Source organism: Vipera berus (assembly GCF_964194415.1).
Source record: "Vipera berus genome assembly, chromosome: 3".
Classification (NCBI taxonomy): domain Eukaryota; kingdom Metazoa; phylum Chordata; class Lepidosauria; order Squamata; family Viperidae; genus Vipera; species Vipera berus.
In genome coordinates, this window is record NC_138204.1 from 93,855,801 (window position 1) to 93,883,659 (window position 27,859).

At 41.8% G+C, this 27,859-nt stretch overlaps 1 protein-coding gene across 5 annotated transcripts in view; it reads right to left on the reverse strand.

Annotated features, from left to right (window-relative positions):
- Positions 1 to 27,476, reverse strand: part of CLCC1 (chloride channel CLIC like 1) — a 30,320-nt gene extending 2,844 nt beyond the window's left edge. For 2 of the 5 annotated variants that reach the window (XM_081324357.1, XM_081324356.1), the window contains exons 1-9: positions 15,320 to 15,917; positions 11,471 to 11,581; positions 10,287 to 10,508; positions 9,316 to 9,456; positions 7,585 to 7,678; positions 6,743 to 6,840; positions 6,508 to 6,654; positions 4,926 to 5,243; positions 1,688 to 1,969 (exon numbers count right to left, since the gene is read on the reverse strand). In XM_081324357.1, coding sequence (XP_081180483.1) covers positions 1,688 to 1,969; positions 4,926 to 5,243; positions 6,508 to 6,654; positions 6,743 to 6,840; positions 7,585 to 7,678; positions 9,316 to 9,456; positions 10,287 to 10,508; positions 11,471 to 11,581; positions 15,320 to 15,673 — 1,767 coding nt within the window. In that variant the 5' untranslated portion in view covers positions 15,674 to 15,917. Of the gene's footprint in view, positions 1 to 1,687; positions 1,970 to 4,925; positions 5,244 to 6,507; positions 6,655 to 6,742; positions 6,841 to 7,584; positions 7,679 to 9,315; positions 9,457 to 10,286; positions 10,509 to 11,470; positions 11,582 to 15,319; positions 15,918 to 19,921; positions 20,036 to 24,405; positions 24,541 to 27,204 lie in introns of those variants that run through there. The other 3 variants (XM_081324360.1, XM_081324359.1, XM_081324358.1) reach the window with 3 other exon arrangements.
- Positions 27,477 to 27,859: the final 383 nt, after the last annotated feature.

The window sequence follows — 27,859 nt, forward strand, 5'->3', positions numbered from 1 at the left end:
TCCGACTCTAGGGGCCGGTGCTCATCTCCGTTTCAAAGCCGAAGAGCCAGCGCTTGTCCGAGTACGTCTCCGTGGTCATGTGGCCAGCATGACTAGACACCAAAGGTGCACGGAACGCTGTTACCTTCCCACCGGAGTGGTCCCTATTTTTCTACTTGCATTTTTACGTGTTTTCGAACTGCTAGGTTGGCAGAAGCTGGGACGAGTAACAGGTGCTCAGTCTGTTACACGGCACTCGGGATTTGACCCGCCAAACTGCCGACCTTCTGATCGACAAGCTCAGCGTCCTAACCCACTGAGCCACCGTGTCCCTTTTCTTTCCTGCTTAAGATGTATCAAATGTGTATCTTAAATTCTTTGTAGAGAAGTTACTTTTCCCATCCAGTGGGAAAGCAATGGAGTGGAAACTGAGCCAGAAAAATATGATACAGAAAGCTAAATACTCCACAAACGTGTGACATCCTTGTTAGATACACTTGGGTGCTATATTTTTTCCTATTAAAAATGACAATTTAAAAATGTCAGTCTCTAACCTTTATAGAGTTACTTAGAAGTGAATCTCACTGAAGGGCAAAGTAACTGCCCAACTTTTACAGTTACCAACTACTCTTCTAGAAATTCAGAAATTCATTGTATTATCAACAATCACAACCTGAAGTCTTGAAAATCTTTCCCGCATGCTTCATAGTATGGTATGAAAGCAGCATCTTATCTATAACTTCCATAAATTTTATAAGAATTGCTATTGTCAGATCATTAATTTCACAAGAGAGAAAAGTGTTTGCTATACTGGTAAAAGAATATTTGTAGCTCAGAGTTGAATTGTAGGGTCCTTGATGCTCACTGAGCTTGGCTGCTTTCTTGCAGATGTTTCACTACCAAACTAGGTAATTGTGCACTAATGATACCTAGTTTGGTAACAACCAAGTGCAGACAGCACCAAGGACCCTGTTTTTTTAAAGCAAATACTTAAATCATGTAAGACTGCGCTATAGCGCAAAGATGACAATAGCTGAAAGTGGGAGAAAACTAATTTCTGACAGTTTGTCTTCATCCCTTAAAATCCCCAATACCACTTTCTACACTGCTTAAAATATTTCCTAACTATCTGGGAGTAGAAGCTCAATGTGTATAAACTGCAAAAAAGCTACCTTGGCCCCACTCTTTCATTATCAAGCAGTGAAGCTCAGAATTGTTTATTATTATTAAATGAATTACATCACCCAGTTCCACAACTGGAGCCTGAAATCAGTCCATGGTATTGTTAAAAGGCTGCTATGGCATTTCTACCTACAGTAGTTAACTAATAAATTGAATTTATTTTGTCTTTATGAGTAAAATACATTTTTAAAAAAAATGCATTTGTCAAAAGGTCCAAAAATCACTTGTTTCTTCTAGTGAATGATTAAAGACATCTGGAGAACAGCTATGTAAATCAGGGAAAGAAGTATTCACTGCTTTCACTCTCTTCTTGAAATGGATTTAAAATTATATAACTTAAAATCTAACAATTCCTCTTAAAAAAAAATTATTGTCCTTTCTGTGCATGTCTTCCTATCCCTGTAGGAATAGGCTCTAGGCACACAGGAAAAATTCTACATTTACTCATTACTGTTTCCTTGTTATGGGAGGCCAAATTGGCTTCCTCTTCTAAAGATACACAAGAGTGAATCCATTTTAAACTTACAGATGGGTTCAAGGTTTCTATAATCCTCTCTCTGGATTCTTCCAATCCACATGAGCTGTTCTCTTTCCCCTGCATTTCTGGGGTTTCCGGGGCATTTTGCTTCACAATCCCATCTTCACTGCTACTATGGTTTTTTTCATTTCCATTATTTTCTGAATGCTTTTGCACTTGGCTAGGTTCAACAACGTTTGTTTTATCCAGGTTTGAATCTGTGTTGGTTTTCTCCATTACATCATTAGCCTCATTCTCTTCTTTAGGATTCAATTCACTCTGTAAGAGATTCTAGTATCAGTGAGTTACTTTAGTAACAACCATCATTACATAAACAAATAGCAATTACATGCCACTTGAAAGAGATGATTATACAGTCTAACCAATTATAAGGTGCAAAATTTCTAACAACACATGCTGATACATATTTCAATCTCAATTATTCACTTTGATAAACTATATAGAAACTGTTCTACTTAACTTAAAATTTTTCAAAGAGATAATTTTAGACAAGCATATTTCCCCCTCCAAACAAATTCCACATTAATTTTCTAGAAATTATTCACTTTGCTAGCATTCTTTTGTTTGTTTGTTTGTTTATTTATTTTATTTATTTATTTTTATTTATTTATTTATTTATTTATTTATTTATTTATTTATTTGATTGATTGATTGATTGATTGATTGATTGATTGATTTATATACCGCCCTTCTCCCGGAGGACTCAGGGCGGTGTACAGAGCAATAAAATAAGAATACATTAGATAAATAATTTTAAAACCCAAATCCATCAGGCCAGGCCGGCTTGTTGGAATAGATAAGTTTTTAGATCACGCCGGAAGGAGCGAAGGTCGGGGGCCATCCGGAGTTCAGCTGGTAAGCGGTTCTAAAGGATTGGTGCACCCACCGAGAATGCTCTCCCCCTGGGGGTCACCAGCCGACATTCTCTGACCGGTGGCACCCTGAGGAGGCCCTCTCTGTGGGAGCGTACAGGACGGAGGGATGTTGACGCTGGCAGTAGGTGCTCCTGTAGGTAATCCGGACCCACGCCATGTAGGGCTTTGTATGTCATCACCAGCACCTTGAATTTCACCCGGAAGGCAACTGGAAGCCAGTGCAGCTCACGGAGCAGAGGTGTAATATGGGAGTATCGGGAGACCCCCAAAAGAACTCATGCAGCTGCACTCTGCACCAGCTGAAGCTTCCGAGTGGATCTCAAGGGCAGCCCCATGTAAAGAGCGTTGCAGTAGTCTAGACGAGAGGTCACAAGTGCATGGGTGACTGTACGCAAGGCATCCAGGTCCAGATAGGGTCGCACCTGGCGCACCAGACGAACCTGGGCGAAGGCACCTCTAGTCACAGCTCCTATATGATCTTCTAAGGAGAGCTGTGAATCTAAGAGGACACCCAGATTGCGAGCCTTATCTACGGGGGGTAATAACTCGCCCCCAATATTAAGAGATGGAATAATCTGAATATCCTGAGATGCCGGTATGTACAGCCATTCAGTCTTGTCCGGGTTGAGTTGAAGCCTGTTCCTCTCCATCCATTCCCGGACCGCTTCCAGGCAACGGGACATCACGTCGAGGGCATCACTGATGTGGTTTGGGGTCGAGATGAAAAGCTGGGTGTCATCAGCATACTGATGATAACCCACTCCAAAACCACGGATGATCTCACCTAGCGGCTTCATATAGATGTTAAACAGGAGAGGTGAGAGGACCGACCCCTGAGGAACTCCATAAATGAGAGGCCTCGGGGTCGATCTCTGCCCACCTGCCAACACCCACTGTGAACGTTCCAGAAGGTAGGAGGAGAACCACTGAAGAACAGTGCCTCCCACTCCCAATCTCCTGAGACGCCGCAGTAAGATACCATGGTCGATGGTATCAAACGCCGCAGAGAGGTCTAATAGCACCAGGACAGAGGAATAGCCCCTGTCCCGAGCCCGCCAGAGATCATTCGTCAGAGCGACCAATGCCATCTCCGTGCTGTGTCCAGGCCTGAAACCCGATTGGTACGGGTCTAGATAATCAGTATCTTCAGTATCAGTATCAGTATCTTTGTTCTTCTCAAAGATATATTTATACACAAAATAAATAAGAAAGGATGTATCCCTAAGCAATTTATCTGGGAGTGGATCCCATTGAAGTTGGTGCGGCTGTCTTCCAAATATACATGTATTGGATTACATGCTTCCTAATATATAATCAATATTTTTCAGGTCAACTAAAATATACTGCAGCATCATGAAATGATACTTATATATACACACACTTCAGAAGTGCTAGGTAATGCCTCTTAATTATAGTGCTACACATATGTGAAAAGTATTCCATGGACGGAACAGCCAGTTTTAGGTGATCCATATTGGGACCAAAATTTGTATTGTAGGGAAGAAGGGAAGTAGGGAAAAAGTGTTGGAGCAAGGAAAAACGGTAATCCTGGAAAAACGGGGGAAGGGTGATTAGATAAAACTGCAGCTGCCATGCACCACTGTCCTTTAATTCAAACATGACATGTCTAACCACCATGCCCACCCATCACCTTGCTTTCCTCGTTGCTTTCCTTTCTCTACTTCCTGGCCCAAACCTCAAACAACCATGGTGTCAGATCCAAGAAACTGACACCTACTCCAGGCTGATTCAACCAAACTTCTGAGCCACAAAACAACTCCCTTAAAGTAGATTTATTCACATCTGAAAATTACCTTCTTATAAACGGGTGAGTGGGTGCACTTAATTAAAAATAGCTTAAAAAGTGGACTGCAGAAATTAATTTGTTGTCTTAGCTGTTTTATAAAACTTTGAACTGTTAATATTACTGCCAGAAGACAAATTATAAGTCATAAGACTATTTCATTGCAGATTTTCCTTTTAACCATCTTGTGCTTTATGGTTTTTGTCTTTTAATGTCTGGAGACATACAGTGGTCTCTAAACCCAATAGGTTAATGCAGTGGTCCCCAACCTTTGCAGCTTGGCAGCCTGGCTGGAGGGAAGAGAAGAACTGGGTCGTGCGAGTGGCGAGCTGGTGTGCACACACATGCACTCACAACTCAACTTGTGCAAGTTGAGCTGCATGTGCGTGTACACCAGCCCGCCACTCACACAGCCCTGTTACGAATAGGCCACACAGCCTGCTAGTGGGCTGCGGCACGGGGATTGGGGATCGCTGAGTTAATGGATAAAAATAACACAAAACACAACCAATTTAATTAGAATTAAAACTGATACGCTTCTGATTACCTTGGCTGCCAATTTGGAATGCTCTTCTGGTACATCCAGTGTACTGCCGGCTCGCACAACCTCTACGTTGTTTTTAGGGTCACTGTCAGATCTGCGTTGCCCGTTTCTTCTTGATGCATCTCCTCTGTCATAAGGACCCCCTGGGGTGGACTCTGTATTTCCAGTCAAGTAGTCTGCCTTGGTACCTGCCTGTTTTGGCAGCAGCATTGGTGGTGATTGATTTCCATCCCTTGGGGGAAGAGGAGGAGGCTGTGGCTTTTCCTGGTATGGTAAACCTCTTAGAGCAGTGACAGATCTTCCTGCCCCATAGCAGAAAATCTAGAAAAGAATTGTGTAGGGTACTGAACAAACTGTTGCAATTTAATCTTCACATTTACTAAACTCTTTACATTGTTATGTATAATGATTTCTATTTATCCAGTAGTGACTTTTCTGTCTTTTCTATTACAGCACCCTCCTCCAACTATGCCACCAAAATCTTTTTGGTAGGGACCCTCCAAAAAAATTTGGATAAATTCCAGAGAAATTGGTGACATGAACTGAAGGTGGAGAATAAGGGAAATTTGAGCCGGCAACCAAATTTCTGCTGACAGAAATTGAACATGATCCACACGTAGCCAAACAAGGACACTATATATTTTAACATTTCTTATTAAATATTATTTTCTCAAATATTTGCTTCCAATCTTTACCACCCAGAGTATTTAAATGGGATTTCTTTCTGTCTTACAGGAAGAGTTCTTAACCATTTTTATATTTATCCGAACTTTTAGATTATGAATATAGGAAGAATTGTAAATTACTGTTAGAGCAATCCCTGTAGATTCAACAACCAAATCATTTTTATCATGGCACGCTACATTAATTTTAATTGATACATCAGTTTTTGGTCCAGGATCCCATCTCGTTCATGTTAGAGGCACTGTTTAAGGCACTTCCAGGTTGAAAGGATTAGCCAGTAACATCACCAACTGGGGAATGGCCCTTCGGGCTTATGCCCCAATCAAGGAAGTGGAACAAATGACAGGTGCTCGCTCTGCCATGCATCAGCACTTGGGTATCAAACACAGACTTGCTAAGCTCCAATCCAGTGTCCATGTGAGCCATCACACACCCAGACCAGGATAATTTACCTAGAATGTGACTGTGAATTGCCTTCAAAAAGCCAAAACAATAGCTTCCAAACTTCATACATGAGTTGTCCCTCCAACCTCTTGGGTAATAAGTGGCACTATGAGAAATTCACCAAAAGCAGTCGAGGAAGGGGTGTTAACAATCCTTTCCAGTGTAATTACATCGATTTTCCTCATATTGAATTCATTGGGACCATTGTAGGTCATGTGCACAAGAGATGTGCTGAATCACAGATTTGGAATGGGCCTGGAAACCCAACCGAACATGTCAAACAAAGGGCACTAAACACAATTTAGTAATTAATTCCACTATTGAACTGATCTTGCTAATAGGATTTTTCCCCCCCTAGCACTCAAATCAACTTGAATGGTCTCTGGGAGCTTATAGCTTGTACTGTGGGACATCAGAGCCCAAAATCCAGATGAATCCCCTTCAAGCAAATATTTACCAAAGTTGCTCCTGCCATTATGATCAGCACTGGAATCTGTAGAAGTACCGGAATTTCTTTCATGAGAGCTCTAATAAATTCACCAATTCCTTGTCCTATGTGCTTCAATGGTTCTGTTACAAAATTGGTAAATGTAACAGCCAGGGCCTAAAACAGGAAACAACAATAAACATTAGAGTGCTTTGACAGCTTCCCTATAGAACAAAGGGAAAACATCTAGAACTTAAAAATATACCTTTGTTGGAGGAACAAACAAAATCGGATTTACCAGGAGGGTTTCATAGTACTTTTGGCAAGGATCATCTTGGTATGTAAATGAGGTTCTAAAAATCTCTATAGTCAAAAAGCAAGAAATCATTCAGTCAAACAAAACCTAAAACTGTATTTTAAAGATAAGTAGAAATTAACTGCTTGAAAATAAAATTTGCAATTACTTTAGCAATATTTACAGCGGTGTTTCTCAACCCTGGCAAATTTAAGATCGATGGACTTCAACTCTCAGAACCAATACCGCCCACAAACACATGTGCTTCTATCTGTACTACCTCGCAGGGCTGACAGTTTGCAAGCTAATAGAAGAGGCACCCTCCTAAAAAAAGACCCTTGTGGGGAGGGGTTCCTTTCCTCTGGCAACTGAGGCATAACTGGAAATAAAGGCCAGGGTTTGAAGAAATCCAAGTATTAACCAGACCTGCCTAGAGAGATCTGTAAATTCATTTCAAATCTGTACAATTAGTTAGCTAAAATTTCTATCAGGGTGTTAAAAAGCATCTCAGAAGATTATTTGCCCAAAACTATTCCCCCTCCCCAAGCTATTAGACATTCCAGCGTCCAAGGCTTTCCTTAAATCACTTTTTTAAAATTGGCAATTCTTTCAACCAAGGCTTTTTGTTCGTTCTGTTGTCTTATTTCTTATTTAGGGTATTATTGTTCTGTTTTTTCCTTCTCATATACTGTACTTGCTTTAAATTTCTGTGAAAGAAAAAGCAGCATAGTGATAAAAACACTTCTTTTTTCCAAAAAGAAGTTGAGCACAAAAAAGTTGCAGTACCAGAACAGAGGTGACAAGCTACTTACCCCAAAGGCTGTCTGTCCATTGAAGCTTCTCCACGCAGAGTTTTTCAACGTTTCCCATTTTGGCCACTTCTGACTGGTGCTGAGCAAAGGCTTTCTACAAAAAAACACACACACCCAAAAAAACCCTAAAGGATTCAACAATTCTTGAATAAAATCACTGAATCTACTTTTTTTTTAGTCTTTCTTTTAAAATGTTTCTTAAAAGAAAACAGCTCTAACGTAGACTTGTCGCTGTTGAAACTAAATAAGAGAACGTGGATATTGTGGTCCTTGGAGGTTCCATTTCTGCAATGCTTGGAGAGAATGTCAGAATGGGTAGGTGCAAAACTAGGCCTTTCCTCACTCCCTCCTAGGATGAGAATAGCTTTCTTCTAAAGCCTCTAACCTGTTAAGACTTAACTAGTGTGAAAATAAGATAAGCAAGAAAAAAATCGTGAAGAAAGATTAGATCTTATGTATTCTGTATCCTTTCCCCACCAGCAAAAACTATTCGTGGCGCCAGCAGATGAGATGTTCAATCCACCGTTACAGTGTATGTCCTTAGATGGGCTCCGTAGTAGTATCCATTTCGCTAGGTCACTAGTTACTAAGAATTTATTTCATTTATTTATTTTTAAATTAGGTTTATATCCCTTATATTTCTTTCAGGAATTCAAGGTGGAGTAGATAATACTCCCTCCTCCAATTCTCAAACCAGAACCTATGAGATTGGTTGGGTACACATTGACTGGACAAACATCACCTAGCGAGTTTACTTTGCAGAGCAAAATTATCATATATGTGCTGCTAAATTAATGTATTTTGGAACAGAAGCTTTTTATTAAACCATTTATGAACAAAACCCATTTCTAAAGAAAACACATAGGGGAATTAGAAAGCTGCCAATGCTACGTATAACCATTTATGTTTTGTTGAAACAAAGCAGCTTCATAATCTATTAGGATTTGAAGTGCCTCTTCAGTTTACTAAAAACAAAAGTGAAAAATTATCAGGCTTTTAGTTACCATTTTGGGGGTAGAGAGATATACTTCATGGTATCCAAACAATCTAAATTCTACAAGCACAGTTCAGTCAAATCTTGAAGCAACCCTGCTTCTTATACAGCTTACAGTCTGTCACTGCCTACTGAATAAAAAAACAACTGTATCTGGCAAAGTAAGTACCTCAGTTTGAAACATGTAGATTATTCAGAACACAAATAGGTTATAATTAAACACTGTGGTTTGTTTTTTTTTGATTTAGTGAGAATTATAATTTGATATCAGATCATATTTAAAGTAAGCCAAAATGCAGTCAATGCAAGGACAGGAGTTTTATATACTAATCATACAAACCCTTGTGTGCAAAATGGAGAAAAGGAAGATCTTGTTTAAGAAAAGTTCAACAAAGAAAAGATTCATTTGAAAGAATAATAGCAAAGTACATTGGATAGTAAGTACATTTTGTATATGGATTCTTCTTCGTGCCTGTCCTTTGATTTATCTAATTTATCTTAAATATTTATCTAAATATTTATTTAAGAGATCTCATGATAAGTTATAATCCATTAGAAAACAATAAAAAACACTAACATCGTGGAAAAATAATTGAGGGATGGTCTATGAGAAAAAAAGCCCTGCCTACATGTATTGTTGACTGTACAATGGTGAGTACCATAATATTTAATTTTTCTTTCAGACCAAATATATCTATCATCTTCCCTACTTCTTCAAAATAAGTAAGGTTGTTTACCTTATAGAGGTACATCCAGTTCCATCCAAGACTGATGAGAAAACTGATTATCATAAGACGCTTAATTTGAGTCAACCAACTAACACGTGTCCATAATTCTGTTGCAATAATGACCGAGATGCTTGCTAAACACAAAAGGACCTTTTGTAGAAAAATAACAAAGAATACAGGAATGTAGTTGGTGAGAATTTATTAACTTCAACAGACACATTTCTACCTTGTGATTAAACTGAATTTAAATATCTTCATCTTTTATGAATTGTGATAATGCATCATGAACTGGGAGATGCTTCATCTCACTTCGTTTCTGCACTCTCAAATAGTGTAATAATAAAAAACTCTATTGAACTCCCAGTGGGAAACTACTTAATGAAAAGAAGTTTATCTAGTTCATACTGCTCTTCCTTTTTTGTTCTTTTTTGAACAAATGAACCAAAAAAATTGAGGTGCTTCATCATGAGTGAGAAAAATCACATAAAATTAGCTTGTTCTCATACTGTCGGTGCGTGGTTTGTTGATTTATGTTGAGCATGATGTGCATTTCTACTGTAGCTTGTTCATCATTAAAACTACTACTACAGTCGTGCTGGGAGCACTGAAAGGTTTAAGGGTTGAAATGATTAGCCAGTGACATCCCCAATGCCTCTTTGGGGGCTCAATTAGGGACTCCTTTCGGGTCCCTGTTAAATTTGTCCACTGAAGTGGTACCCATCTATCTACTTCCATTTTTCCACTTTTGAACTGCTAGGTCAGCAGGAGCTGGAGCCAGGGATGGAAGCTCATCCCATCCTACAGCAGCAACCAGATCTCAAATGGGAGCCTGCCAATCATCAGCATCATAACCACATGAGCTACTGCATTCCTATCATTAAAACTAATTTAGCGTTAGAAATAAGAATACAGCCATTTTGTTACTCAGGCTATGAGATTTACAATTCATAAGACCTTGTATTTCAGAAAGCTTCCCTTACCATGAAGAGATTATATGGATCAACCCCAAATGTGTCCTCAAACTTCCATTTCCATGCTTCATAATCATGAGGTCTATAATTAATCAGAATACTGTTAACGGCTTCGTCTAGAGAAGCAGATTTCCAGCCTTCTTCCTTAACAAACTTCTTAATTTCATTAATCGATTGGCTGGTGAGGATGATCTCCGCATCATAATGCATTTCCTTGGTATTATCATCGGGCTAAAATAAAACACACACAAAATAAAATACTTTTGCAAAGTGTTCACAGCTGGTCAGTCATATGGTAAATCCTGATTCGGTGGCCTTTCAAAAGGTCAAGAACAGTCATCAAAAACTACCCTCCAGAATCAAGATATAAGAAAATGCGCATTTTGCTATAAAATGCTCTGAACATTAAAAATGCTAAACTACTATCCCAATTACAATAGAGTTTGGATGTTGTTGTAGTAGGCACCACCCAAATGTACCCTGAAGGCATTTAAAACTTTTAAAGTATTATTGTATTATTAAAGCAAAATGTGAAATGTGAGACTACCATAAAAACAAGCAAAATGCCAGCTTTAGGATCATTTGTTTAAAGGAATAGTTTTGGGCCACACCCAGGCATTATGGGCAAGTAACATAATAAACACGGGGAGTAAATTGAACTCAGCCACTTACATAATTCTCTTCAGTGAGGTTACAAACTTGAGTTCACCTTCAAATATTTTCACAACTCACTGAGCTCACTGTAGTATCAACCTGTAAATATTTGCACCTTTGCTTGGCAAGTAGTTTATGAGTTTACTCATAAGGTGATCAGAGGATTCCAAAAATATCCATCACCCAAATAGGTTTTCTACAACCACTTAATGGCATCAGCATCATCCTAAGTAATTGATCATACTGATTTTCATATAGTTAAGAAGGCCCCAAGTCCAAAACTATATTATATTAAGAAAAGATCAATTTTATCTCAAATTGCTACACATGTAAATCAAACAAACCAAGGCCTCTTCAAGCAACTCCTTTCAAGTACTTTTGTAGGTTGTTTTTTGACTAGTATATATCATTTGTTAGATAGACCCATTTTATTTTTAAAAGTGGGCGGTTAGTTATGCAAACTCCTGTACTTTATCTATGAGAGAACACACATAACAATAAAAATGCTCAAAATTCTTAACTGATTCTTAGGTACTCACTAGTCCAAGTCTTCCAACTTCATTTAAAATCTTATTCAAGTATCTTCTAAAAACATGAATGCTGCTGCTTTCATATAACCTTGCTTTACATTTTTTTTCATATTCGTCAAGCTGAAAAAATAAAGTCCTCCAAAATTATCTCCGGTATAAATTGATGTATATATAACAAGCAGATCTGATCATTGTTTCACATCCGGGGGTAACACTGTAAACTCAAAAGTTTCAGAAAATAATTCAAACCAGAATGAAATCTTAAAACTGGAATTTGAGATATTTTAATTATGTTTACTAATTCATATAGTATAACCATATAAAGCACACATTCCTTCAAAGAATTAGCTGTAAATGTGGGAATTGCTGCAAGGATAGTGTATGCCTTTCCGTAGAAAGGATGCTTGATCCTGTCTATGGAAGAACAATATGGTAGTAGGCTTTAATATCAGAGTAATTTCATATCTTAAATGTAAATGTAACACCGAATTTAATTCAATTCAATTTAATTCAAACTGAAAATTATTTCTAGATTACAATTTAATACAGAGATTTGTATCACATCCAAAATTAAGGTTTCATTATAGATAAAATCTGCATCTAAATTTTCTAGAATTTCAAAATTAGAGATGATTTTTAGTAATAATATAGAACAGTGGTGGCGGACCTTTTAGAGACCGAGTGCCCAAACTGCAACCCAAAACCCACTTTTGCATCGCCGGGGGATGGGTGGGCGTGGCCACTGAGTGGGCATGGCCAAGGTAGGCATGGCCACCTCAATGTTGCCCTTGGGGAGCGATGCCTGTGGGGACTGGGCAGATTTGGGGGAGATCCAGGGGTTCTCTGGTAGGTGGGGCAGTGGGTAGGAGGCTCATCCTGCAAACGTGCTTCGTGGGTAACTTCAAAGCACGACAGAAGAGACCAAAACCTGCTGCAACCAGCCAGCAGATGGGAGGAGAATAAAAACCAAACAGGCCCCCCTCTGCCAATCCTCAATGAAAGCCTTGGACAGGGGGAAGAGTGCGGGCAGGTGGGCATCTTGCTCAACTGATGGCTTGGAGAAGGGCAGCTACACCCCCTCCCAAACGCTGCCCTCTCACAAAAGCAGGATGAAATCTCCCAAAAGCGTCAAGGAATAAAAGTTAAACCAGAAGTGTGCCTCGCGATGGTTTTCTTCCCCACTTCCTTCTACATGCAGGTAATATATGTAAAGACCACAAAAGAAAAAAACTTGGCTTTCTCTTGTTTTAATTCGGAAGGAAGGAATGGGAGGATTGGGGGGGGTTGTTTGTTTCAAAGGAAGGGAATATGGGGCTGGGGGAGCACGGTAGGAGAACGGCAATGGCGCAAGGCTTCTGGCTATGCAGGGGAGTATGGGGGGGTGTTCTTTTTAAAAAAGCAAAACGAGGCAAAAAGTAAAAATCCCCCACTCACTCCATCTCCCAAAAACACAATAACAGAGCTTTCAATGATACAAACAACTTTTTATTGAAAAGTAAAAGTTTGCATTTGGCATGTTTTTGCTGTTGTATGCCTGTTGATAATTTATCTACCCTTGGCTCATAGTTTGTAAGTTTGAGAGCAATACATGCAGCACTCAGGTCATCTGTTAGTCTGCTTCTGGTGTCAGATTTGATATAATTCAAAGCTGAAAACAGCTGCTCACAAGTGTAAGATGATCCAAACAAAGTAAGGAAAGCAATCCCAAGTGCTTGCATGGATTTAAAATTATCTGGCAGAGAATTCCACACTTTGAGGATTTCGTTCTCAGAACTGTGCTGTCCTTTGTCATTCCTTCCATCTTCTCTAGTGTTTCATGCAGGTCACAGAATTTATTTTTGCAAATAGTGTTTTCTTGAAATTCCAGTAGCTCCATTGCCAGATTTCCTAAATCTAACTACTCTAAGCAGGAAAGATCAAGTTCCTCAAATTTGGCTTTATCTGGAGAAGTAAGAAAACACAGGGTTGTCTCCATCTTACAGAACTGTGAAAATCTGTTGCTAAAATTTACCTTTGTAGCTGCTACAATACTAGAAAATCTGGTTCGATTTGAGGCAGTGGAAGCCTGCTCAGGCCATCTGCATGGCCCATATCCTTGCTGGGTTTGTGAATTAGCTTAAAATTGTAAGTCGATAAAAAAAATGGACCATCTTAGCATCCTAGGGGATAAGATGTGGGGTGTCTGTCTGTCTGTCTGTAGTGAATAGCCCCAATAGCAGTTTATGGTCTGTGAAGACCCTGAAGTCCCTGCCGTATAAGTAGTCATGGAAATTTTTTACTCCAGCTACTATAGCCAGTGCCTCTTTGTCGATTGGAGCGTAATTACGCTCGGCAGAGGACAGTGTCCTCGAATAAAAAGCAATTGGAATTTGAGTTCCATCGCTTTCTAAGTGACTCAGGACAGCCCCCACCCCGTATGGGGACGTGTCACATGCAAGGCATACTGGCATTGATTCCTTAAAGTGAGCGATTGTGGAACTGACGGACAGAAGAGCCTTCAATTCCTGAAAGCTCCTTTCGTGAACACTAGTCCACTTCCATGTAGCATTTTTGTCCAAGAGCCGGTGTAACGGCTCTGTCACTGTGGCCTTGTTAGTAAGGAACGTGTGGTAAAAATTTAGGAGGCCTAGGAATGCCTGCAGCTCTCCTTTTGTTTTGGGGCTGGGTGCAATCTGAATGGCCTTTACTTTAGACTCAGCAGGGTGGATGCCGTTGGCATCTATAAGGAACCCCAAGAACTCAGTTGAAGGGACTCCAATACTGCACTTATTCTTTTTAAGCTTGAGTCCTGCTTTGCGCAGCCTTTGAAGGACGGCTCTGAGCCTCCTTGCTAGCACCTCAGTGGATTCACCGACAATGAGCACGTCATCAAAATAGGGGCAAACCCCCGGAATGCCTTTGAGTGTCCGTTCGATAATGCCCTGAAAAATGCCGGGGGCTACACTGACCCCAAATTGCAGGCGCTTTACTTTAAACGCCCCCCTGTGGGTTACAATTGTCTGTGCCGCGGCTGTAGCCTCATCAACAGGGAGCTGTTGGTAGGCCTGAGCCAAATCTAATTTTGCAAAAATGGTACCACCTTGCAAGGATGTCAGGATGTGACTTACTACTGGCACTGGGTATGCGTGCTGTTTGAGTGCACGGTTAATTGTGCGTTTATAATCGGCACAATTCTGACCTCTCCCGTTGGCTTTTAGTGGTGTTACGATTGGGTCTCCCACTCACCCCCATCTACTGGCTGCAGTATGCCCTGTTCAACAGGTTTATCTAGCTCAGTGTCTATCTTGTGTTTAAGAGCAAATGGCACCCTACGAGGTTTAATCCTGACTGGCACTACAGTAGAATCTAGTTTAAATGTTATTGGCGGGCCTGTGTATGTCCCCAGAGCTGAATCAAACACATCTGCAAATTCCTCGCATACTGTTGCTAAACTTGCGACTTGCGTCCGGTTGATCCCGGTTACTTGGATGCCTACTGCATCAAACCAATTGAGCCTGATCAGGCTCGTTCGCTGACCCACTACTACGACAACGTCCAGGTGCCCAGAAAACCCCTTAAAATTAACGGCTAGTGTGGCCTCACCCTTGAGTGCAACTCTGACATTCTGGAAATCAGTTAGTATAATGTCAGAAGGCCTCAGCTTGGCCCATCTGTTACTGTGATTACAGACAAAATGAAATGTCTCAAGTGAAATAATAGAAACGGCAGAGCCCGTGTCCAGCTCCATCTTGCAGGGGACCCCTTGCAGTTCCACCTGATGTCTAAACTTCAGTTTAATCGGGCGATGAGCTCCTGTGCAGCAAATGCTTCTGCAGCTGGAGCAAAACATCACGCTATACTGTCCCGGGGCTCTGGTACCTCTCCTGGTTGGAAGATCCGACTGGCGATTCGATGGCCGGTCCCTCTGGCAACCTCTGCAGATGGACACGATGTGGCCAGTCTTTCTGCAGGCCCGGCACGTGGCTGTCCAGAACCTACAGTCCAAGCGTTGGTGGCGGCCACCACACCCTGGGCACCTAAGGAAGGGATCTGCCTTGTAAGTCGCCCCTTGTTGCTTGTCGCTGTGACGCTGTTGGTCGTTGTGTTGACTTCTGTGTCGTCTTCGGGGACTTCTGTGTGTTCAGCGTCCTCATGGTGGACGGCTTCCTCACGTTGTGCAGTTTTGGCGGGCCGCATGGCTCGTACGGCCCCGCCGGCGGCTTTGTCCACCATGATTTCCTTCAGCGTGTCTGGGAACGACAGAGTCTCTTTGGTGAAGAGTTTTTGCTGTAGCTTTTGATTCTGAAGACCGCAGACAAGCCAGTCTTGTAGCCTCTCCTCGACGTCGGAGAACTGGCACAGGCGTGCGGCCTGCCTCAAGGCCGCAATGAATTCAATGTTTCACCTGGTTGCTGAACTCTCTGCTTGAATGCATGGCACCAAGCGATTACCGACAGCTTGGGTTGAAAGTGGTCTCTGAGCTTCTTCAAGTCCGTGAATGTTACAGACTCCAATGGCGGCGCAAACAGGTTCTCGGTAATGTTAAACGTGGCTGGGCAGCACACACACAGGAGTGTGGCGGCCTTCAGGCCGTCCTCGGCAACTTGATTCGCGCGAAGGTAGTTCTCGACCCTGGATAGGTACGAGGACCACCTTTCTGGGTGAGTTATGTCGAATTCTTCCAGCTTTCCGACCTTGGCCATTTCTGCTGGTCTTCACGGCTGGGGCTGATTGTCTTTGCGTCCTGCTCCTCCGTTGCCCAGGGACTGGTCCTCTGGGCGTGTGGTCGCTAGCGTGGCTGTGCTAGGCCGACTGTGGGGGGGAATTGCTTTTTACCGCCAGGCGTGCTCAGCCTCTCCCCTAGTGACTCTTCAGCTCAGTTGGAGGAGCAGGATCCCATCCTCATCGCCAGTGTTAGATACTGGGTTCGTTGCTTCAATGACGAGACAAGGCGAGTTCAGCAAAGATCATTGTTTATTGCTTGCAGGAACTGAACTGAGGAACAGTGCTGCGAATGCAGCAATTTATACCCTGGCCTCTAGGCGGCGGCCAATAGGTTTAAAGCAACCTATTGCCGCCCTAGAGGCAGCCAATGGCGGTGCTGGAGATGGGATGTCTGAGGAGCTGGGAGCCGTTAGCCAGCTTCCCTGCTTAAGCAACCTACCAGCAATTAACCCACGTGATGTTCCCTTAACATGACAAAGCCCAATACATTACACCCACAAAACGTCCTTTTTGCTGTTTTCCCTGCACCTTGTAATTGTTCAGTAGAAATGGTGTGTAAAGTCTGTAAATAACATCAGGTTGGTAAGCCATGCCATATCAGTGAGCTGTGGATATTCTTGCCCTTTTTCATGCATAAACAGCCTAATTTCATCCAAGCAGGCTACAAATCTCTCCAGGACTCGTCCTCTACTCAGCCACCGGACATTATTGTACATAAACAAACAATCATACTGTGCCTGAACCTCAAGAAGTACTTGAAAATGCTGACAATTCAGAGCACGAGCCATGATGTAATTCACTGTTTTTGTGACGTCTTTGAAGACATAATTTTTTTTTGTTGTTTTCCCTGGCACAAAGAGCTTCCCGGAATTGAATTACTTTATGTTTTGTTTCTTGAAGAAACAACTGTATGAAACCAGATGTTGCCCCCAGTATAGAAGGTGCTCCATCACTTATAACTGAAACCACCTTTTCTGGTCTTATGTCTTGTGACAAAAAAGCTTCGTTCACAGCATTGTAGATATCTACACCTTGTGTTCTTTCAGGCAAAGACATCAGTTTCAGCAGCTCTTCTCTCATGATGTCACCAAAAGCGTAATGTAAAATTACTGCCAGACTTGCATGATTATTGATACCTGTGCTTTCGTCCAAGCACATCGAGTAACAGGCTGCCTGTTAGTGCTGAGGTGCTGACTAACATCATTTGCCATGCGCTGGACTTTATCTTTCACAGTATTTCTGCTCAGTGGTATCTCAGATGCGTTAAATAATTTTATCCTTGTTTGGGAAATCATGAAAAAGAGAATCACTCCCAGACAACATGGCTGTTTTGATAATATCCCCATCAGAGAGGGGCTTACCATGTTTTGCTATGCACAGTGAAATTTTAAAACTGGCAGCTGTCAGATGATTCGTTCTGGAAAGATAGTTGGAAAAACTGAGATGCTGGGAATGGTAGCTCCTCAATTTCCCTTCAAGAAACTCTTTTCTTTCAGTATCACCAAGTTGGGCAACATTTTTTGGTTGGTTTCAAAGTGCCGTCTGACACCTGATGTGTGAGACACAACACTTTTGTTGCATAGAACACATAACGCTTTCCCACTGCGTTCAATCACTCCAAATGACTGTGTCCAGGACTCTTAGAATGATCTTCCACTATCTGTTTTTGATTTTTCGGCTGTAGTCATTTTTGGGTGGGTGTACAAGACTTGGAGTCTACAAAAACAAAAAACAAAAAAACCCGAAGCAACCAATACAAATCTATCTCTAAATAACTAACACTATTAGTTAAAGAAATGGATATTCCCTGCACCAACAATCTAGGAGGGGGGAATTAAACAATGAAAGCAGTGTCTTGGATTTTACAGGTTGTTGGAAAAGTATTCATTTTACCAGATAGTGAAAACAGCAGACAAAACTGAAGCAGAACGCCTGTATTAGCAGACGCAACTGATATAAAGTCTGGACGAAGAATGGTCAATAAAGCATTCTTGGTTGTCTATTTTATCTTTCCTAATAAGCTGTAACCAACTTCCTCACTTAACTTTGCAAACCCTGTGGGTCCCACACCATTCCACATACCTGCAAGAAAGCAGCTGCAATCTAGGTACTCTAACAGGACTTTTCCAGTCGCCTAGCAAGGTGTCAAAAACTTGATGTAAACTTGATGAGCCCCTCCAAAAAGGAAAAAAGTGATAAAGTACAGTACTCCTCACCTTACAACAGTTCATTTAGTGACTGCTTGAAGTGACAATGGCACTTAAAAAAGTGACTTAAGACCATTTTTCACACTCTGGCACACACCTACCCCTCGCGGCTGCCACGAGGCTGGGCAGCTGGTGAGTGTGAATGCTACCTTGTTGGGGCCTTGCTGAGGTCAGCGGCCAGCTGAGGCAGCTTCAGATACCAGGCCCCCACCCCCCACACCATTGCCACCACCCCACGAGGCTGGGCAGCCGGCCAAGGCAAGACAGCCTCACCCTCCCCTGGCCGCCATTACCGATCTGCTGCCGCCGCACACGAGGCAAGGCAGCTCCACTTGCCCCCAGCCACCATTATTGCTCTGCCGCTGCTGCCACACATGAGGCAAATGCTGCTTCTGCCGAAGGTTGCTCCTTTTATAGCCTCTCGCCTATTCCTACACTGCGCATGCGCGGAAAGCTGCGTATGCATGGAGAGGAAGAGGGAGCAGCTCGGCCCAGCAATGGCTCACGTGCCACCAGAGACAGCTCCGCATGCCGCCTTTAGCACGCGTGCCATAGGTTTGCCACCATGGATATAAAACAAAGATTCACAGGGTTGGAATAGACCTTAGAGGTCATTTAGTCAAACCCCATCCTCAAGGCAGGAGTCCTTATACCATCGAGACAAATTGTTGTCTAGTCTAGAAAAACTCCTAGTATGTTGAATATTATTATTATTAAATTATTTGCCACCTATCTTTCCATGGGGCTACTTTAGGTGGTTCACAACTATAAAAAACAAAGAAATAAAAAGAAAGTTTAAACAAAGAAAAAGTAAACTAGAATAATAAAAGCAAACAAGGAAAACAAAACAAAGAAAATACATCAATACGACCAGTAAAAAAAGATATAGATAGGATTTATTTTAATTTATAATTCTGGAGTTTATATTGTGCTGACTCTGATTCTTGATATTTATGCTTCTTTAGATAATTACAATTTTTAAGCTTTCAACATTCACAATTAAATAATGATATGCTGTAAAATTATAGCCTCTGTATTTGTAAACCTCTTGTTTATTCATTTGTATTTTTATTTCATCCATTTGCTTTGTTCTTTTTCTTTGTTGTGTTACTTCGAAATGCCTAACAAAAGTATAAATTGAAAAATTTCAGCTAATTTAAGTAGGAGTCTAGCTGAAAATATCCATGAACATTTAACAGCAACTTTTTTTTACAAATATGGGAGATTATCTAATAATAATGTCCATCCTTCCGAGGTAGGTAAAATGAGGACCCAGATTGTTGGGGGCAATAAGCTGACTTTGTAATAATGCCGCTTGGGGGTGTGTGAAAGCCCTAACAAGCAGGCATATACATAGAATGAAGGCTACTGCTAAGCTTGTAAGCCGCCCTGAGTCTTCGGAGAAGGGCGGGATATAAATGTAATAAAAATAAAAAATAAATAAAATAAATAAAGTGATATTTTAACAAGGTCAGAATTTATTCAAGCTACGACAAAGCAATATTCTATTAAAAACATATATAGTCAACTAGCATGCATACAAACTAACCTTATGAGTTACAGTATCTAGTTTTGTTTGGCACCTGGAAATTTCCATTAGATTTTCTTCGGCCACTTTTGTTGGTGGTACTCTCTTATTTTCAAAATCATCTGGATTCACGTCCTGTAATTTTAACCATTTGTTAATATTTCTACTATTGAACATGAAGCAGCTTCATTCTGCTTGTGTGTGTGTGTGTGTGTGTGTGTGTGTATGTAAATTATTCAAATTGCTAATAAAGAATTAGGGAGGCTGAGATGGCCATTTCGAATTTATTTTGTTCTCATCAGTCAGTCACATCCTTTATCTGAGATTCGAACCTGGGCTGATTATATATTAGGCAGTTGTTTTAACTCCCTGAGCCACAGCTTCTTTCTCTTTATTAGCAGGAAGCTAATTAACTCTTCCCCTTCATGGATTACTGCCTTGTCGTGGCGAAGGGGCTTGCGTAATTCAATGAAGCTATGAGCTATGCCGTGCAGGGCCACCCAAGACGGACAGGTCATAGCTGAGAGTTCTGACAAAATGTGATCCACTGGAGAAGGAAATGGCAACCCACTCCAGTATCTTTGCCATGAAAACCCTATGGACAGTACCAAAAGGCAAAACGATATGACGCTGGAAGATGAGCCCCTCAGGTCGGAAGGCATCCAATATGCTACTGGGGAAGAGCAGAGGGCTAGTACTAGTAGCGCCAGAAAGAATGAAGCGACTGGGCCAAAGCCGAAAGGGCGCTCAGCTGTGGATATGTCTGGTGGTGAAAGGAAAGTCCGATGCTGTAAAGATTTTTTCTCCATAGGAACCTGGAATGTAAGATCCATGAATCAAGGAAAGCTGGACGTGGTCAAACAAGAGATGACAAGACTGAACATCGACATCTTAGGTATCAGCGAACTAAAATGGACAGGAATGGGTGAATTTAATTCAGATGACCATCAGGTATACTACTGCGGGCAAGAATCCCTCAGAAGAAATGGAGTAGCCTTCATAGTCAATAAAAGAGTAGGAAAATCAATACTGGGATACAATCCTCAAAATGACAGAATGATCTCAGTTCGAATCCAAGGCAAACCATTCAATATCACAGTAGTCCAAGTCTATGCCCCAACCACCAGTGCTGAAGAGGATGAAATTGACCGGTTCTATGAAGCCCTACAGCACCTTATAGAAGTAACACCAAAAAATGATGTCCTTATCATCATGGGGGATTGGAATGCTAAAGTAGGAAGCCAAAAGATAACTGGAATAACAGGCAAGTTTGGCCTTGGAGTACAAAATGAAGCAGGGCACAGGCTGATAGAATTTTGTCAAGAGAATACGATGGTCATAGCAAACACTCTTTTCCAACAACCCAAGAGACGGCTCTACACATGGACATCACCAGACGGTCAACACAGAAATCAGATTGACTATATGCTCTGCAGCCAAAGATGGAGAAGCTCTATACAGTCGGTAAAAACAAGACCAGGAGCTGACTGTGGCTCAGACCATGAGCTTCTCCTTGCAAAGTTTAGGCTTAAACTGAAGAAAGTAGGGAAAAGCACTAGGCCACTCAGGTATGAATTAAATCATATCCCTGTTGAATATACAGTAGAGGTGACAAATAGATTTAAGGAATTAGATCTGATAGACAGAGTGCCTGAAGAACTATGGACAGAGGTTCGCGACATTGTACAACAGGTAGCAACCAAAACCATCCCAAAGAAAAAGAAATGCAAGAAAGCAAAATGGCTGTCTGAGGAAGCTTTGCAAATAGCTGAGGAAAGGAGGGAAGCGAAAGGCAAGGGAGAAAAACATAGATATGCCCAATTGAATGCAGAATTCCAGAGAATAGCTAGAAGAGATAAGAATGCCTTCTTAAATGAACAGTGCAAAGAAATAGAAGAAAACAATAGAATAGGGAGGACCAGAGATCTTTTCAAGAAAATTGGAGAGATGAAGGGAACGTTTCATGCAAAAATGGGCATGATAAAGGACCAAAATGGCAGGGACCTAACAGAGGCAGAAGAGATTAAGAAGAGGTGGCAAAATTACACAGAAGAACTATACAAGAATGAGCTTAACGTCCCAGATAATCACAATGAGGTGGTCACTGACCTCGAGCCAGACATCCTAGAATGTGAGGTGAAGTGGGCCTTAGAAAAGCTGAGCAACAACAAAGCTAGTGGAGGTGACAGTATTCCAGCTGAGCTATTCAAAATCTTAAAAGACAGTGCAGTAAAAGTGCTACACTCAATTTGCCAGCAAATTTGGAAAACTCAACAGTGGCCACAGGATTGGAAAAGATCAGTTTACATTCCAATTCCAAAGAAAGGCAGTGCCAAAGAATGTTCAAACTATCGCACCATTGCACTCATTTCTCATGCTAGTAAAGTCATGCTTAAAATCCTACAAGCTAGACTTCAGCAGTATGTGGATCGAGAACTACCAGAAGTACAGGCAGGATTTCGAAGAGGCAGAGGAACTAGAGATCAAATTGCCAACATACGCTGGATCATGGAGAAAGCTAGGGAGTTCCAGAAAAACATCTACTTCTGCTTCATTGACTATGCCAAAGCCTTTGATTGTGTGGATCATAACAAACTGTGGCAAGTTCTTAAAGAGATGGGAGTACCAGACCATCTTATTTGTCTCTTGAGAAACCTATATGCGGGTCAAGAAGCAACAGTGAGAACTGGACACGGAACCACTGATTGGTTCAAAATTGGGAAAGGAGTCCGGCAAGGCTGTATACTGTCGCCCTGCCTATTTAACTTATATGCAGAGCACATCATGAGAAAGGCAGGGCTAGATGAATCAAAAGTTGGAATTAAGATTGCCGGAAGAAATATCAACAACCTAAGATACGCAGATGATACCACTCTAATGGCAGAAAGTGAAGAAGAACTAAAGAGCCTCTTGTTGCGGGTGAAGAAGGAGAGTGCAAAACTTGGGTTGAAACTTAACATTAAGAAAACCAAGATCATGGCATCTGGCCCTCTCAATTCCTGGCAAATAGATGGGGAAGAAATGGAGGTAGTGACAGATTTTGTTTTCCTGGGCTCCAAGATCACTGCAGATGGGGACTGTAGCCAAGAAATTAAAAGACGCTTGCTCCTCGGGAGGAAAGCCATGGCAAATCTAGACAGCACACTAAAAAGCAGAGACATCACCCTGTCAACAAAAGTGCGTATAGTCAAGGCTATGGTCTTCCCAGTTGCAATGTATGGCAGTGAAAGTTGGACCATAAGGAAGGCTGAGCGCCAAAGAATTGAGGCCTTTGAACTATGGTGCTGGAGAAGACTCCTGCGAGTCCCTTGGACCGCAAGGCGATCAAACCGGTCAGTCCTAGAGGAGATCAATCCTGACTGCTCTTTAGAAGGCCAGATCCTGAAGCTAAAACTCAAATACTTTGGCCACCTAATGAGAAGGAAGGACTCACTGGAGAAGAGCCTAATGCTGGGAAAGATCGAGGGCAATAGAAGAAGGGGACGACAGAGAATGAGGTGGCTGGATGGAGTCACTGAAGCAGTAGGCGTGAGCTTAAATGGACTCCAGAAGATGGTAGAAGACAGGAAGGCCTGGAGGAATGTTGTCCATAGGGTCGCGATGGGTCGGACACGACTTCGCAGCTAACAACAACAACAATTAACTCTTTCTTTCCTGTTTTTGCCTAACCCAAGGCTATCCACAGGATAGCCTAATTCTTTATTAGCAATTTGAATAATTTACACAAATAATGAGCTGTCATAAGTTGACTATATCCTGTGGATAGCCTTGGGTTAGGCAAAAACAGGAAAGAAAGAGTTCATGTCTAAGGCTGGCAGCTGAGACCAGCCCATCCACTCAAAACACACCGCCACCCAATCAGAACACAGCCCCCCATTCAAAACACACCCTCACCCAATCAGAACACAGCTAACCCCCCACCCAATCAGAGCACACCTCCACCCACAGAACACACCCCCTCTGGCAGTTTAAAAAAGAGGAACAAACAGCCACTACCACACACTTCTCCCATAAGAACGAAGCTGAAGCCACCAGCCTGAGGATGACGGATGAGATTTCGTCGAAACGTTGCTCTTATACCTTCAATTCTACGTGGGGAAAAACCCGAATGACCAAAGATCTACATACAAACACCCATGAAAACCTCAGAAAACATATAAATATATATATTTAGTTTGTGTGTGTGTGTATATATATATATATATATATATATATATATATATATATATATATATATATATACACACACACACACACACACACATATATACACATATACATATACATACATACACACATACATATATATATATAGTTTGCTAATTAACTGAATTTGATGACTGTTCTTCCAAAAAAGGAAGCATTCCGGATATGTAAGTTAAGGTAAGGTAAACAGCTCCTAACTAAACCCTAGAGATGACCTTGAATTTGTATCATAAAGAAAGAATATTTATTTATTACATTTATATTACTATCCAAAGCGACTTCAATATCTCTACCCTTACCTTGTCAGGCTTTCGCATTGTACCTGACGCTGCATCATAATTCAACATGTCTGTTGGATCAATCCAATCATCATTCTGAGCTTCACTGCTTCCTATCAACAGGACTGGATTCAGGAGCAAATAAAGCAGCATCCTCTGTCAGGAAGCACATTGGATGATTTTAGCAAAATGCAGGAGGCAAACTCAACCATCTAGTGCTCAACATTTTCCAGGTTATTGAATTATCGGGCTACAACAAGCTATCTCCCAGCAACGCATGACCCAACCTCTGCTCAAAAGAGGAGTATTTATTTGTGTACTTATTTACATAAACTAACTTGGTTACATCCTTTTGGCAATTATGGGAGGCTGAACAGGGAAGAATTCACCCCTAGTCAGTTCCACAATGCTGTTGAATAAATATCACATAACCCCATATTTGATTTCTCTATTCAAAGAGAAATGATTAAACAGCTTTCATTTTCACAATGAATTAGTAGTATCCAGAATTCACTTAAAGAACTTAGGGTAGAATACATCCTCTTTTTAAATTATGTAAAGGGAAAGACAAGCCAACCACAACAACTGAAAAGAAAAAGACCAGAAGAGTGTTCCCCCCCCCCTCCCGTAATAAATAATACTTTCTATCAGTAAAATAATTAGTTTGCTGGACTGGATGCGTTTGCATGAGTAAAGTTTGTGTTTATTGTTTCACTATCTATTATCTGTTAATTAATCTTAGAATATAAACTTCTCAAAATAGACATTAGAGGACTTTAGAACCTAAATTCCAGCTCTTAAAATTTTAACACCGACGTGTTTTCTTCTTTATTAAATTGTATACGTGAGCTTGTCTATTCAGCAGAAGTTGAAAAAAGATAAAACATATCACTTCCAAAAAATTATTAAAAGCCCTATTTGAGCTAAGACTATAAAATAAGAAAATAGAATTGTTACCTATGTGTACAGTGACTATATAAGCTTGAAAAAGGGGGAAATTCGAAAGAGGTTCACAAGGATAAAAAATTATTGTTTATGTTTATAACTTTTGCTCTACAAAGGAAAATTCAAGAACAAAACCAAGAAAAGATGAAGAAATCAATATATACGGTAGATAAATGCTATGAATAAATGGTTGTTCTATGTAGCACTTTGTTTTGCTTTAGTGTGCTTTTGATTTTATTTATACCTTCCTTCACTTTACAGACCTGCGAAGGTTCTAAAGTTTCTTTTTCATCACTGTTGTAACTTGAATGGTTGCTAAACAAGGCAGACGATAAATGAGAACTACTTGTATAAAACAGCCAATTTTAAGTCAGTCAAGAAACGTCCCTGTGTGACTTTCCCAGTCACACTCTCAGCCACACCTACTCACAAAGTTGTTGGGGGGGGCATACAGGAAAAAGCAGCACTTCCTGCAGTGCCTTGAACTCAGGATTGAAAGATAAAATACACACCCACTTAATGAATAGATAACCATATTTACTGCCCATTCAGAAAACTTGAGTACAAATGAAACAATGCCCCTTTGCATCAAGAATCCTTTTCAGTTGCTGGAATCAATAAGTAACACAGGTAATCCTCGACTTACGCTCACAATTGAGCCCAAAATTTACATGGCTCAGCAAAACAGTAAAGTGAATTTTGTCCCGTTTTTAAGACCTTTCTTGCCACCGTTGTTAAGTGAATTGCCGCAGTTTATTAAGTCAGTAACACGGCTGCTAAGTGAATCTGGCTTCCTCATTGACTTTGCTTGCAAGAAAGCCACAAAAAGCAATCCCACGACCCCATGTCAGTCAGTCGCCAAATGGCCAAATTTTCATCACATGACCACAAGGATGCTGCAACGGTCGTTCAGTGTGAAGAACGGTCCTCAGTCATTTTTTTCCAGTGCCATTGTAACTTTGAATGAACTTGTTAAATAGTGGGTTCTTGGGTGCTGGAATGACGAGGTGAGGCTGAGTACAGGAAAACTCATACTTTTTATTTCTTGCTGGAAACTGTACTGGAGCAAGGGCTGCAACCAGCCGCAATATGTAGTCTAGCCCAGGGGTAGGCAACCTCGGCTCTTTTATGACTCATGGACTTCAACTCCCAGAATTCCTGAGCCAGCCTGGCTCAGGAATTCTGGGGGTTGAAGTCCATGAGTCATAAAAGAGCCGAGGTTGCCTACCCCTGGGCTAGCCGCTAGGAGGCAGCCAATAGGTTTGAACCACTCATTGCCGCCTGGAGATAGCCAATTGCAGTCCGGGTTGCTGGAAAGCCGTTAGCTGTAACACAAGAGCCCAGTACATAACAGAACTGTAGTGTTAACATGTGTCAAATAAATGTACACTTTGCCCTTTTTTTTATTACGATGAATCGAAGCCGTAGATACTGACAGGGCAAAGCCAGGGCAGGAGATTTGTAGGGGAAAGGTGCCTTGCCTGGCTGCGGATAATGGGAGTCCTGCGCCCGTTTCCCCCCCTCTCCCCCCCCACACCCCCAAAACCATGCGAATCCCCGAAAGGTGGCTGCACGCTTAACAAGCTGCGTATCCGCCACCCACCCACACAGGCTCATTTTAAAAGTTGAAGCCTCTTGACGGCGGGAAAACGTGCTGACAGAATTCCCTGCAGGAAACGTTTCCCTTCAAAGAATGCGCGCAGGCACAGAGGGGCAGCCTCACTTGGGGCGGCGTCCCCCCCCCCACGAGCGCAGAGGGCTCCTGCTTTTTCCCGCGTCTCCCCACCCCCACCCTGCCCTCATCCCACTCGCTTTCCTCGCCGCCGCCTTTCCGCCGCTGTTTCTCTCCGCCCGTTTTTTTTTTTTTTTTTTTACCAAAACGCTTCTGCCTGGCGAAGGAGGCGGCGTTGGGCCCCTGGCGCTGGGTCGTCTGAAATGCAGAAGCTTCATGCGGCCATCCCGCGTTGCATTTCGGGAAATCTAACATGGCCGATAACGGAGGCGGAAGGTTTGCGGAGCGAAGCTTCGGGTTATCTGAATGTTTCCGCTCAGGGTCCGAAGTTGTGACTGAACAAGATAAGAGGAACCGCTGTCGGCATGCCAGGATGGCTGCTTGCGGCCTCGCTTTTGGAGATCCTGAGTGGGAGTTACTACCTCGTTGATACTGCAAAGATGGCACTAGGACAGGGGTAGGCAACCTCGGCTCTTTTATGACTCATGGACTTCAACTCCCATAATTCCTCAGTCAGCGTAGCTGACTGAGGAATTCTGGGAGTTGAAGTCCATGAGTCATAAAAGAGCCGAGGTTGCCTACCCCTGCACTAGGAAAAGCTAAATATCAGGCGGAGAAAAATGGTTTTTTTTCCCTTGTTTACAGTACTACAGTACACACCGGGAGGCCGGTGTGTGGTGTAGTTGGTTCACATGGTGTGGTAGGATGGAGGGTTGTCACTGTGTGGTTCACATGGTGTGGTAGGATGGTTTGTTGTCACTGTGTGTTGGGGGGAGAGGCTCAGCTAATCTCAATGTA